Genomic DNA, 14289 nt, shown 5'->3' with positions numbered 1-14289 from the left:
GGCTAGCCTCAGGGACAGCACCACACACCATGGCAGAGTCACCGCCTTCTCTCCCCTGGATGCCCTGCAGGGTTTGTGTCTGACTCTCCTGCTGCTTGCTGTGTTCAAGAAGGCCCTGCCCGCCCTCCCCATCTCCATCACCTTCGGGCTCATCTTCTACTTCTCCACGGACAACCTGGTGCGTCCTTTCATGGACACTCTGGCTTCTCACCAGCTCTACATCTGACTGGAGACAGGCGTGGCCCTGCGGACTGTAAGAAGCGTCTCTGGATGCAGGTGTATAGTTTTCCACTCTAGTGCCATATATTTTTTAAAAAAGCAACTTTCCTTTCCTTACAAAAAAAAAAAAAAAGAATTAAAAAAAAAGTGTCGTGTTTACTTCGTGACAAAGAGCATAGAAGGTGCTCTTTGGTGACAGGACTGTGGCCTGTCACCAGACTGTGGCTTTCCTGCTGGGACATCCGTGGCCCCAGTGGGATGCTTGGCACGTTTATCTTCAGGGATGAGGTCACATGTGCAGAGCAGGTTGGGGAGGATGCAGGCCCCATGCAGGTCTGTTATCCTCTGGAGTTGAACAGAAGGACCATGTGCAAATCAGTGGGGACCAGGAGACATGGTCAGGAAGGACACTAAGTGCCATCACTCTGACCAGAGGCGAAAGAGCCAGTTTGCAGTCATGGATGTCCCCAGTGCTTTGTTTGTGATGTCTGTTACTTTAGTCCCTTTAGAAGCTGAGTCCTGTTCTTATGACAGTAGTGACTGCAGGAGGTGGCCTAGTATCAATTCCAATAAATAGATGCTCCTGTTGTAATGTCGGGTGTTTGGTCCCTCTGTTAACATGGCCCCTTCCTTGCATCCTGGGGCTCTCCGGAGGGGAGGTGATGCGCACTGTGTACCGGGGAGGGAGGGATTTAACCCGTTATCGGGGGAATCGGGGAGAGAGGTTTAATTGCCTTGACCCTCTGCACTCAGTTCTTTAGAAAGTTCCACAGCACAGCGTTGGGAGGCACTGGGACAGAAGCCTGCCAGGACCCCACAGAGCCCTGACCTTGGCAGGTTGTATGTGGCCACAGAAATGTAGCAAGGGAGCTGCTAAGATGCTGAGTGGTTCCTTTGACAGCTGTCCGTTCTCAGGGGCCGGCAAGCCCTGAACCAGGGGGCCACCTGAGCTCAGAGAGTCACTCCCAGTCCCTGCCCATGGTGAAAGGCAGGCCAGCTTTGCCCTTCCTCGGCCTGGCACAGGTTGCAGAGTCTCGGAAGTGCCTCTGGGTGGGGCCGTGAGGCTACAAAAGAAGCTACTGACTAGGCTGCTGCCCTGCTGGGGCTGTGGAGAAAACCCAGGTGTTGCTAGCTCTGTCCTTTGCTCCAGAGGGAACCCCGTGGACTGCTGATTAGTGGAAGAGGGATGAGGTGTGTGTGTGTGTGTGTGTGTGTGTGTGTGTGTGTGTGTGTGTGTGTGTGTGTGTGTGTGTGTGTGTGTGTGTGTGTGTGTGTGTGTGTGTGTGTGTGTTGGGGTTTGATGGGAGATTTCTTCCCCCTGAGCTACTTGCTGAGACAGAGCAGAGATCTAAGACCAGCAGAGGCTGCTTGCTGTCGCGATGGGAGGTGGTTGGAAGCTGGGGCATGGCTGAGACTGAGACAGAGCGGAGCCTGAGAGACCAGGGAACAGTCACGGAGCTCATCCCTGGTGGGAAAAGCTCCCAGGGGCTGGAGGAAAAAGCCGAAAAGTTCATTACATCTATCAGTTAAGGAAATGTTTATCTTCCACAGAGTGTCTCTGGGGTGGAAGTCTAAGGAGAAAATTAGCAGCTTAAAGAGATAGCCTGGGGTGCTGGGGACAAGGCCACAAGCAAAGGTAAAAGTGGAAGTAGAGGTGTGTCCCCACCACCAAGTAAACACGCTGACACCAAGGGAGTGAGACTCTCTCTGCCCCTAAAGGGCCCAGTGCTTCCTGTGAGGAAAGTGAGGAATAGTGGAGAGAAAGGAAAGCTCCTGGAATAGATTCAACCTGATGTCCTCCCAGCAGGACCCAGCACCCTGCCGGAAAAGAAAGCAGGATAGATTCCAACATTCCGAAAGGGATGGTCTGCAAACCCTATACCTGCTCCCACGGAGCCAGTGAGCTAACAGCTTCCTTATTTGTCTCAGAAATAAAACTTCAGGGTTCTGAAGTGCTTTTTAAAAATGATACATGGGGCTGGCAAGATAGCACAATGGTTACGGGCGTCGGCTGCTCTTCCAGAGGACCCAAGTTCAAGTCTCAGCACCCATATGGCAGCTAACTGTAGGACCCAGCCATGACAAGCTCAATAGAGGCCTGAGTCTCAATAGTTTACCCTGGTTCCAAGAAAGACCACAAACTTGTGTAGAATAAAGGCTCTTTGCTTTTACATACAGGATTTGGTCTCCTTAGTTTTTTGGGGGGATTCTGTGATCTGGGCATAACACTAACAACTGTAAGTCAAAGATCTGGCACCTTCACACACAGACACACACACACACACACACACACACACACACACACCAGGCAAAACACCAATGCACATAGAATAAAAGTAAATAAGTTATTTTAAAAATGATATATCAATCCTATTGCTTGTCCCTATCCTTGGGTAAATTTTTTCGTTTTTTAAAAATTCTTTGACAATTTCATACATAATATACTTTAATCATCTTCTCTTCTTACTATCCTCTTGTTCCTTCCCCTCCCACAAGAATCCTTCTTCCCACCAAGTCCCCCTCTTAAATTCATGCCTGGTACTATCCTCTGCTTGAGGCTCGCTGTGTTTAATTAGGGCTGGGGCATGAGTATGGGTGAGGGGTGGTTTACCTGAGTAAGGGCAAATTACTGGTGGCTACAGGGCTGTGACTCCTCCACAGCAACTATGAGGTGCTGGTAACTCCTCAGGGAGGGGTGATGATGTGGGAGTCCCCTCTGTATGCTGTGAATACCATTGGTTAATAAAGAAGCTGGCTTGGCCTGATAGGGTAGAGTAGAGCTAGGCTGGGCAAACTAAACTGGATGCTGGTAGAAAGGAGGCAGAGGCAGAGAGAAGCCATGGAATTCCACTGTATCAGTCCCAGAGTTTTGAACATCAGACTTGATGGCAATGGTCTTTATGGACTGAGTCATCTTGCTTGTCCCTACCTGTACTTTGTTGTACATCATGATACCTGGCTGGAAACGTATTGCAAACTGTCTTATGTGACTGTGGCTGACCCTGCTATCCTCCCTGAGGGGACTTTTGCTATACCAAACTAGTTTTAAAATGTGCATTGCTTAATGTCTCTTTTGCTTTGGGTTTTTGTGCCTTTGAATCTTATAAAATCTTCCTGCAGCCTCAAGAGTTTTCTAAAGTGTAGCATTTTTCTTTGGATGGTGTGATTTTGAATTCCTCTGAGATTTTTATGGTTGTGTTTAGGAGGGAGCTAATGGGTTTTCTGGCTCTGTAACCAGGTGTCCTGTGTATTGCGGAACTCTCTTAATATAGGCCACGTTTCCATGAGCAGGCGATGGACTCCTGGACTCTGCTCTGTCCCCTGGCACTGGGTCTCCCAGACCAGGGTCTGCCAGGTGGGTGAAGCCACAGGACTCTAGTGAAGAGAGAAGATGGCGTTCCTGAGGGCACCCAACACCAGGACCTTGAGGCAGAGGGAGGTCAATCCAGAACGGTACCCAGCCTCCCTGGTTGCCCTCCTGAGCTTTCTAATCATCTTTAGCCCCCTACGAAAGAAAAGGCCGTTTCCAGACTGGTATTTACTCACAGTCTGTGGCATCCTTTCCTGCCTTGAAGCTTTCTTTTTGAATAGACTTAAAACCCTGCTAAACCCATTTCTGTTTTTATTTAGAAATCAGCCCCCTCCCTATTCTTTCTTTGACCATTTTCTACTTTTATTTTAAATATGGGTTTTTTTTGGGGGGGTCTGCTCTTTTCCCCCATCTCTGTTGACTCTGTCACCCAGTGTGATTGGTCCATGCACATGACTTCTGCCTGTTTCTCACCTCCCTCAGTTTCTGTTCTTGCTGTCCGGAGTGCCAGTGTTATGTTACTCACTGCCTCAGCCCCCAGCACTGCGGGAATCTGACTCAGCTCCAGCCACTGAGGGCTAAGCAGATGTCCGGGGGGTGGGGGGGGTGAGTCCTGAGAAGCTGTTTTCTTGATGTAAAAGGGGGTAGGTAAGAGCCACCCTGGATGGTGATCTGCCTTAAGCCTTCTTGTTTGGAGCTGTCAGGGCCTCTCTGTGACTGGGAAGACAAAAAGCCTCCAACAAAGTGTGCATACGGAGAAGGGAATTACAAGGAGTCTGGGAACTTAGTGACTTCCTTGAGCAGCTGCCCTAGCTTCCTACAGCCTTGTTACATTATTAAAAAAAAAATGGTTCTCTGTCTAAACCGTTATCGTGTTTCTAGGACATAAAGTCAGATGCAACCCTGATCTAATTTCCAAGTGTGTTTCTATGTCAGATGTTCCTGCTCACACCTTGCTCTTCTTCCTCAGTATCCCCAGCTCCCTTCTCCTCCTTCCACCTAACACCCCGATATGCTCCACTAGTGTTCACCACCCCAAAGTGCTGGTCTAGCAGATTGCCCACACGCTTATCAAACAGATTTATTTATTTATTTAGAAAAAGCCGTGATAAGACACATCAGCTCAGGTACACAGGAGAGAAACATAGGAAAGGTCCGCGACTATGTGCTGGGCAGGCTTTTGATGCGTCCTCATGAACGTGAACTTCGTCTCCTAAACGAGGAACTTCTCATGTACCCCAGCAGACAGGGCATTATAGATACACATTACCTTTGGGGGTTCGTCTCCAGCATCCCTACTCCTGATAGCAGATCCTTCCTTCAGTTGGTTAGGAGGAATGGAGCCATGTAGATGACCTTGTGACATCCGCTAAACATAAACTGTTTATCACCCCAACTATCTTTTAAGAAAAATGAGCCCTGTTTGGCTTCTGTTGACACAGGGTCTGGCCAGGCAGTGGGAGCTGAATGGGCTGCAGAATAATTTTTAGAGAAGAATCTGCTATGACCTCAGTAGAGAAGAAAGACAATGCTCTTTGTTGTCAAGTTTTGCCTCAACTTAATACAAGCTAGAAGGGAACCTCAACTGAGAAAATGCCTCCACAAGATCCGGCTGTAAGGCATTTTCTTGATTAATGACTGATGGGGAAGGGCCCAGCCCAATCTTGGTGGTGTCGTCCCTGGGAAGATGGTCCTGAGTTCTATAAGAAAGCGGACTAAGCAAGTCATGTGAAGGAAACCAGTAGGCAGCACCCCTCCATGGCCTCTGCCTAAGTTCCTGCCTCCCGGGTCCTGCCGTGTTTGAGTTCCTGCCCTGGCTTCCTTCAGTGATGCACTGCAGTGTGGAGTATAAGCCAAACAAACCCTTTCCTTTCCAGGTCACTTCAGTCATGATGTTTCGTCATGGCATAGTAACCCTGGCTAGGACACTTCCCTAACCTTGGGCCAGATCATCCAACCAGCAGTGGTGAGAATGAACAGGGGGCTTATGGGAGTCTTGGTGGGGATGTGGTTCTGCCCAGCCATGGCGCTTGGCACACCTCTGTCTGCTCAGTCTGGATATCTGTATCTTTGTGATTCAGGAGATTCTCCTATTTATGTCCTGCTTTCTCTCCTGACATCCCCTCTCCTTTTAGTCTCTCAACCCATGGAACTGGAGTTACAGGCAGTTGTGAGCTGCTATATGGGTGCTGGGAACTGAGCCCAAGTCCTCTGCAAGAGCAACCTGTGCTCTTAACCACAGAGACATCTCAGCAGCCCTGTTTCTGAGTGTGCTTCATGGCGAGCAGGAACTTGGTGTACCCAGTCTTGGTTCAAGTCTGCTGCTGGAAACACCTGTCCAGCTTAACCAAGGCCCCTCTGTTGTCTTACAGGGGCAGCTTATATAAGGATAGCCACGCCCCAGCCAAACACACCAGAAACCATTCCCCTGACATCAGGAACTCCTGAGCTTCTCGTGCTCAGAGCAGCTGTAGGCACTCAGATCAGGGGAAAACAAGTTGTTTACAAGAAATTCAGGATCTGGGGATTCACAGCTTCCAACAGGGGAAGCTTCCCACTTTGTTATGAAGCAGCAAGAATGCCCTTACCAGATGCTAAAAAATGCAAGCACCATTCTCCTGGATCTCCTGGCCTCAAGAACCATGGGCCAGACAGACTTCTGTACTTCATAAATTGCCAGGTCTCGGGTATTTTGCTATAGCAATGGAAAATGAGTGAAGCCACTCTTTAAGGTCAATAAAAACTATTCTTAGAATTCTTAGAAACTCCCAGGCAGTTCCCCCAGCCCCTTGAACCTCATTGATCAGAATTGTATCATATCCCATGCCTAAACCAACTACCGCTAATGGACATGAATGGTCATGGCTGGCCTAGACCAACTCATGGGGGAGGGGTGGACACCAACATACAAAACAGAGTTCAGTTAGTGAGGAAGAAATGGTAGGGAAAAGGATAGCTAACTGTTTGCTCCAATAACTAGAATCTCAACTAATTCCTAGTAAACTCAGTTTTGTGGGTTATCCTTTTCTTTGTCCCTATGGCCTGTGAGACAGCAACACTGGGGGATGGGATCTAGTGGGTACACGTGGGATTCAGTTGACACTTTTTTAGTGTGTGTGTGTGTGTGTGTGTGTGCGAGTACACATGTGTGAGAAAAGACACAAACCACAAATTGTAACCATCTTCACTGGTTTTAAGCATACAGTTGAGCAGTGCTGGTTGCATTTGTATTGTTGCGAAACAGAGCCCCGAAACTTTCCCATCTTGCAAAACTGAAACTCTGAACTCATTATACAACCCCCGCCCCCTGCCCCAGCTCCCAGGCTCCTGCACTCACTACCCTGTTAGCGGTCTCTACGGTTTTGACTACTCCATCTCTGTCCTATGAGCCAGTTCACGCAGTGTTTGTCACTTTGTCTGTGGCTTATTTACGTTAGCACAGTGTCCCCAGGGTTCTGTCTGTGTTGCAGAATGTAAAGAGCTTTCCACCCCTTGTAAAAGACTGAGCAATATTTCACTGCGTGCATCTGCTTGTTTCTTATCTAGTCCTCTACTGGTGGGCATTTGGGTTGCATCCACCTCTTGGATGTTGTGAATTGTGTTTTGTTTTACATTTTTTCGTTACTTGTCGTATGGGGGAGACTGCACATGCCATGGTACATGCATGGCCATTACAGGACAACCCATGGAAGTCAGTTCTCTTCTACCTGTGTGTTGCAACCAGCTCTTTTACCTGCTGGGCCATCTGGTGAGCCTTATCTCGAGTGGTTCTGTAATAAACACAGGTGCCCATATATCTGTTTGAGGGCCTTTGGGACATGCCCCCACCCCAGCAATGCCCCTACAATATTCCACCTCTTGGCTCTCCGAGGAACTGTTTCTCAGAGGGACTGCACCACGTTTATTCCCACCCGCACTCTTGGGGTGTCTGAGTTCTCTACATCCTGGCCACCACTTGTTACCCTGCTTGGTTGACGGTGGCTATTCCAATACGCAAGAGTCATGTTGACTGTTTTGTTTGAGCATCTTTTCGTATGCTTTTAGGCTGTTTGTACTTCTTTAGAGAACTATCTACTCAAGTCCTTTGTCCTTTTCTCCCTAGCGCACAGCCAGCGAGTTGGCAGCGAAGGTGGTGTCATTGGCCTTGGGATCAGTCAGAGTGTTCAGATTAAAGTTCTGTGTCACGGTGATCAGGGATAACGGCAGCTCAGCCTGGCCCAGGGCCTTTCCCCCTCACACGGCCTTCCTGTCGAGAAAGGCACGAGACAGTCATCTTTCAAGAAGCACTCTGCTGCAGAAAGTGCCAGGTCACACATCTCTGGGCTGTGAGATTCTTCACTGCCGTGTAGCACCACAGTCAGAAATGTTCCTATCGCTGTGTCCTTGGGGACAAGGTCATCACTAAATTCACGCGGCTGGGTAGTGAGGCTATGGTCAGTATGTCTTTGGATAGCATGCCCTGTGGAATCTGCGTGACGTTCCTCTCCCACGTGTCCCTCAGGATCTTCCATGTTGACTGTACCCTCTTGGTGTCTGTGGGGCAGGACTCCGTCTGTCAGTGTGTTCACCTCACCTCACCACGTCACTCATGGTGGGCGATGCTTTCAACAGGGCATCATGCTGCTCACTGTGCTCCTCTTGTTGCAGTTTCAGGATTTCTTCTTACACTTAGCGTATGTGGGGGGTGGGCACAGGGACATGCATGCCACAGTGCATGTGTGACACTCAGAGGAAGACCTGCTTGGGGGAATTGTTTCTCTCCTTCCACTATGGGTCCTGGGGATTGAACTTAGGTCATCGGCTCTGGTGGCAAGCTCTTACCCACTGAGCCACTGTCCTGGCTCTCCTGTTGCATTTTCCCCTTTGGAACACAATTGGTACAGTCCTAAGTGTAACGGTCTGTCCTATCCCTTTAAGAGACAAGCCCTGCCCAGTCCCTCCCCATCCACCACCGAGGCAGGCAGATCTTTCTTCCTGCTTGCAACCAGAGTCCTTTCTTCTCTCTCTCTCTCTCTCTCTCTCTCTCTCTCTCTCTCTCTCTCTCTCTCTCTCTCTCTCTCTCTCTCTCTCTCAAAGAGGCAGCTTCTGTCTCTTCCTTCTCCCTACTCCCCTTCTTCCATAATCCACTAAATAAACTTTACTCTGCATGGTGTGCCTATTCATGTCTCTGTCTCTCGCCTGCCAAGTGGCTCCGTGCCAGGGACCAGCCATCTTTGGAGACCTGTGGCATGGTCTAGTGGCATACCCATCTGTCTGTCTCTTCTCGTGGGACTGGCTGCCCCATGGAGGTCTCTCACCCACCACACAGCTCCCTGTCTAGGACTCATGGCCCACTGCAACCACTTGGGGAACTGCACCTGGGACTGGCTGCTCTTGGGACCCACTGCCTGCTGCCTGCCACCACTTCGGGGACCTGCGGCATGGTATCATGACCTGCTGTCCGCTGTAGCCCTTTGGGGATCTGCAGCATTTTACTTAAACTAAAACACTAAGTGTTGCTAATGTCCAGGGATTCTTGGTGTTCATTTGCTTTTTCCAAAACAGCTCTGTTGTGAATCCCTGGGAGATAATCAGGGAAAGCGGGGGAGGTGTTGGAGACCTGGCTATGTGGGCAATTCGAAATCCTGACGTCCTCATTGCAGCTTTTCTTCTATGTGGGGGCCCACAGGTGTGAGTCCTGTCCACCTTGACTCAAGGTCAGAGAGTTTGAGCTTATTTTTACTCTTTCAAAGTTGTTGACACCAGGTGTGGCTACAAAAGAGATATCCCAACACAGGTGTGATTACTTGGTATTTTGGTCATTAAGATGGCCCATAGAGGTGGTTCCGGTTCACCTTGACCAAAGGTCCATGAATTCAAGCCTATTCCTGCTCCTTTTTTTTAAAGAAAAAAAAAAAACATGTTTGACATAGTAAGTAGCTGCCTACAGGATACTTGTTCTAGGGTGTCTTCGCTGCATATCCTGCCCAAAACATTGGAATGCTTAACTCAGGAAATAGTGGCTTGATGTCTCAAGTATTGAAGCAAGTAACTGTTCTGGTTGTCCTTTGTGTCATGTTAAAGCAGACTTTTGCCTTCTTCCCCCACTTTGGATTGGGGTATATAAATGTATGGCAAATAAATGCGGGCACATTCAGTATTCAGTATTCACTGAGTTGCTCTCCTAGTAATATCCTATGTCTCCGTATTTCTTTTGTATCTCTATCTTCCTGCCTCTGCCTCCTTAATGCTGGGATTCTATGCATACACCACCATGCTGGCGCTTACCCAGTTCTTTCTGTCCCGCATCTAAAGTCCATGAAAGAAAAACAATTGGCAGGCTCTACTCTTCGTGCTGGAAGCTTCCCCTTGGAGGCAGGCCACCTGGGGTACTGCCCAGCCTCAGCATGGGCGAGTTGGGTGAAGGGGGGTGTTGAGACACGGCAGCTCTTCCTCAGCTGCAGGTGAGCCTTACTCCTCAGTGGTCTGAGTAGTCTTCCTGCCTGGGGCCCTCTGCTCCAGGCTCATTACTGCCTGAGGAATGGATGACCTGATAGGAGAAACCTTAGTCTGCTCAATACCTAGCTTAAACTCTACGGCAATGACTTTCAAAATGTGGTCTAGGGTCTGGGAGGCGAAAGGATGCCAGTAATGTCAGGTGGCATTGGATTCCCCTTCTCCTTCTCTCCCAGAGTACACAGGTTTCCCAGAGGCTGTAGGATACAGGATATCATAAGGGACTGAGTGCTGAAAGGAACACAGTTGTCTTCTGGAAGTCTATTCTGTCCTATTAAAAACAATTACATCGACATGGTTCATTGGGGAAAGGCACTTGCTGCCAAGCCTGATGACCTGAGATTGATTCCTGGGTTCCTCATAATGGACACAGAGAACCAACTCATATAAGTTGTTCTCTGACCCTTATACATGTGCCATGGCATGTACCAGATTGTGCACACATTTGTGTGCATACATACACAATAAATAAATGTTAAAAAGAACTTTAGAAAAATTGCAAGAGTGGGGTGGGGGAGATGGCTCACGGCTTAAGAGCACTAACTGCTCTTCCAGAGGACTCAGTTTGATTTTGAGCACACACACACACACACACACACACACACACACACACGGCAGCTCATGACTAACTGTCACTCCATTTCTAGGGATCTAATGCCTTTCTTCTTGGACACAAGGCATGCACATAGTGCACAGATATACATTCAGGCAAATGACCCATATACAAAAAATGAAGAAGAAGAAAGAGTGATGCTCTTCCAGAGGACCTAGGACCTGGGTTTGGTTCCCAGCACCCACCTGGCTGCTTACAACCACCTGTTTGAGGGCTGCTGTCCCTAAGAAGGCTGCTGGGCTCATGGTGGCTTTGAAGCTGTCCTTCACTCTTTGAGTCCTTTCTGCTGTGTTCACAGTAGCATGCCACAGGAGGGCAGCAGATTCCACTGTGAGCTCCACAGGCCTTCACCCCAGGGGTTCACTAAGTCCTGCTGCCTCCAGCCTCTTCTAGTATCTGGCCCAGGTGCTGGACAAAGCCATAACCCGGATCCTTGCACGGGGGAGACTTAGCCCTGGTTTCCCACCCATATCCCTGGAGAAGCATCCAAGTATTGGTCCAGGTGTTCAGGCAAGAGCCTCGCTACTTTGCTGGGGATATTTGGGGAAACTGTCTTATCTCAGTGTGACAGAGCAGATACTAGAACCCCTTTCTAGTCTTAACTTTGACCTGAAGTGTTGGTTCTTGTGGAAATTGTCTTCTAGAAGAGCACCTGGACCACACAGTGTTCAATAACATACAGTTTTCGCTCTGGGCGAGAGAGTTCCCCATCACAGTGACAGTACCTGAGATCAAGCCTTATTCTGGATTGTGATTTCAGGGGCTTTGGCCCACAGTTGCTTCTTTGTTGCTCTGGGGCTTGTGACAGCACAGTACGTCCTGGCAGAAAAGTGGGTGCTATGGGAGAACCCTATTCACGTCATGGCTGCCAGCAACATGCTCCATCTTCCAGTATTAGAATAGACAGGCCACCACCATGCCATGAGGTGAGCCATCCGAGCAGAAGAATCTACGGCCTGAGACTTAGCAGCAAACATATTTAGAGAGAAAGAATCTTGACCAGTTGTTCTCAGTCTGTGGGTTGTGAGCCCTTTAGGAGTTGAATGGCCCTTCCACGGGGGCGGCATATCAGATATCCTTATATTACCATCCATAACAGTAGCAAAATTACAGTTATGAAGTAGCAATGAGAATCGTTTTATGTTTGGGGGTCACCACAACATGAAGAACTGGCTTCAAGTGTCACAGCCTTAGGAAGGTGGAGAACCACTACTTTAACACATGGGGCAGTAGATGTGGGAAGGGGAGAGGAGGTGCAGGCATGCTACCTGCCTTTTTTTCCCCCCAGGTTCGGGTGAAGGTAGAAGGAGAGGGAACAGGTGAAATTTTACCCATAACCAGAGCCTCATGTTGACTCCAGAGCAAGTCATGGGACTCTCTAGGAACGGGAAGCAGGGCTTGTCGCTACTTAAGGCGGTCTTTTAGCTTCCTCTTAGAGACTTCTCCAAACAGCCTTAAAGCAACACAGTGTGAGTGAGCAGGCTCAAATGCGGGCCAGGAGAAGCAAAATCACAAGACAAGGGTCCAAGTCCCACCCTGCTCAGTTTGTGGTCCATGCTCTTTCTCCATCACTGTGGTCCAGCCTCCATATGATTCCCCTCCCCTCTGGGTATATTCACTGTCAGGGTTGGTCACCCCAATGATACATAGAAATCACTAGTCCTTGCTAAAGCATGCCTGGTGACTAAGATACTCTAGGCTTTGAAGGTCAAGGCAAGGTTGTGGTCCTGCTTCTAGCTGTGCGGGCTAGGACAAGGGGCCTAACTTCTTTGAGTTTCCGTTTCCTCTACTGCCAGAGGCAATCATAATAAAGATCTGTGAGAATCATATAGCAGAAGGCATCTACAGAGATTAAGTCAGTGCTTGGATGGTAGCAAGGGCTCTACAGGCTATGCCCAACGCTGCATTTGAAATGTACTTCTGTTTTGAGACAGGGTTTCACAGTAGTCTTGACTGGCCTTGAACTTGCCTTGTTGCTGAGATGACCTTGAATTTCTTAGCCTTCTAAGTGCTGGGATTACAGGTGTGCACCAGCACACCTATTTCTATGCAGTGCTGAGGGACTGAGTCCAGGACTGTTGTGCAGGTCAGGCGAGCATTTTACCAGATTTATCTCCAGATCTAGCTGGAGCTCTCTCTCCAGCCCCGCGCTTAGCCATCTTAAAGAATGTACTGTTCTTAAGTATTATCACTATGTTGGACAATAGCTGTCTTGTACAAGTTCGTCCTGTGGGGTTTTGTATCCTTTAGCTCCCCATCTCAGCCCCTGCTAACTACCGCTCTGCTTTCTGCCTCTCTAAATCCAACCTGTTTAGATTCTGCACATAAGCAAGATCATCTGGTATTTGTCTTTCTGTGCCTGGCTCATTTAACTCAATGTCTCCCAGGTTTAGCTATGTTATAGAAAATTACAGAATTTCCTTCTTACTAAGGTTGCTTTTTTTTTAGGGCAATGCAATGTATGTATATCCATATTTTCCTCAGCCATTCATTCACTGGTGGGCACTTAGGTTGTATCCATTTCTTGGTTGCGATGAACATGAGAGAGAGCTTTAGACAGCCAATTCATTTTCTTCAGATATTCTCTGTACAGGGAATTTTGGACTTCTTTTTAGTGTTTTCCTTTTTCGTTGATGATATTTCATAAACGTCTTTTGCATATGTCTGTATATGATCCTTACGTGTGAGTGTGGGCACATATCATGGAACAATCTTGGCAGTAAGACCTTGCCTTCCACCTCGGGTGAGACACAGCCTCACTGTGTGTATGCTAGCTAGTTCACAAGCTTCCAGGGATTCTCCTGTCCCCACCTTCTGCCAGACTGTAGGAGCATTACCGTTACAGACATGCACTGTGCTCAGCTTCATGTGGGCTCTGGGATTTGAACTCAGGTCTTCACACTTGCATGGCAAATGCTTTTATTTACCCACTGAGCCCTCTCCCCAACCCATTGTAAATAATCTCTTGTGTCATTAAACATCTACAGAAGTAACTTTGAAGGCTGTATTATAGTTTACTACATCAATGATTAATAATATTCATAACCATTCGTTCACTACTAAACTTTTAGGTAAACATTTTTGCTGTTATGAATAAATACACAATCAACGTTTTTATGCAAAAATAACTTTTTTCCTATTTTGTGGGGGTCCCTGCAAATGGTACAGTGGACAGGAGAAACTGTCCATGAGAGGCAGAGAGAAAATCTAGTTCAACCTGTCTTAGTTAACAGGCTAGTTCAAACTTCTGGGGTCTGACACCAGGCTCTTTATTTTAGCCATACTTAAACACAGCACAATTTTGGAAAAATGTTTCCTGATGATAATTAACTCAGTCTTGTGTGTACAACAAAGCTGGAGACATGTTAGCACTGAAACTCTTTGCCAAGTACATGAGGTTCTTTCATCAAGATGGGTTCTGTTGACTCAGGAACAATGCTCAAGAGAAGGGTCTAGGAAGAATGCCTGAGGCAAACACTGCACGTGGGAGTCAGGATTGGCCTGGCCCTAAGATAACACAGAAATCACTTAGGCTGTTGGAAAGCACAAGCGATATCTTTCATAGGAATGGGTTTTATGGACTGAGAAGCAACACTCAAGATCTAGGAGGGGATAGTTTAGGATAAACAAACATAATAGTCTGGGGGATTTG

At 48.1% G+C, this 14289-nt stretch overlaps 1 protein-coding gene across 4 annotated transcripts in view; it reads left to right on the top strand.

Moving 5' to 3' along the window:
- Positions 1-379, top strand: part of Psen2 (presenilin 2) — a 40943-nt gene extending 40564 nt beyond the window's left edge. For all 4 annotated transcript variants that reach the window (XM_050143083.1, XM_050143079.1, XM_050143080.1 and 1 more), the window contains one exon: positions 71-379. In XM_050143083.1, coding sequence (XP_049999040.1) covers positions 71-226 — 156 coding nt within the window. In that variant the 3' untranslated portion in view covers positions 227-379. The remainder of the gene's footprint in view (positions 1-70) is intronic.
- The last annotated feature ends 13910 nt before the right edge of the window (positions 380-14289 follow it).

Source organism: Alexandromys fortis, unplaced genomic scaffold (assembly GCF_014885135.2).
Source record: "Alexandromys fortis isolate MF-2015 unplaced genomic scaffold, M_Fortis_MF-2015_v1.1 scaffold_51, whole genome shotgun sequence".
NCBI lineage: Eukaryota > Metazoa > Chordata > Mammalia > Rodentia > Cricetidae > Alexandromys > Alexandromys fortis.
The sequence above is the reverse complement of the archived record's forward strand: the minus strand, read 5'-3'. Positions and strand labels throughout refer to the sequence as shown.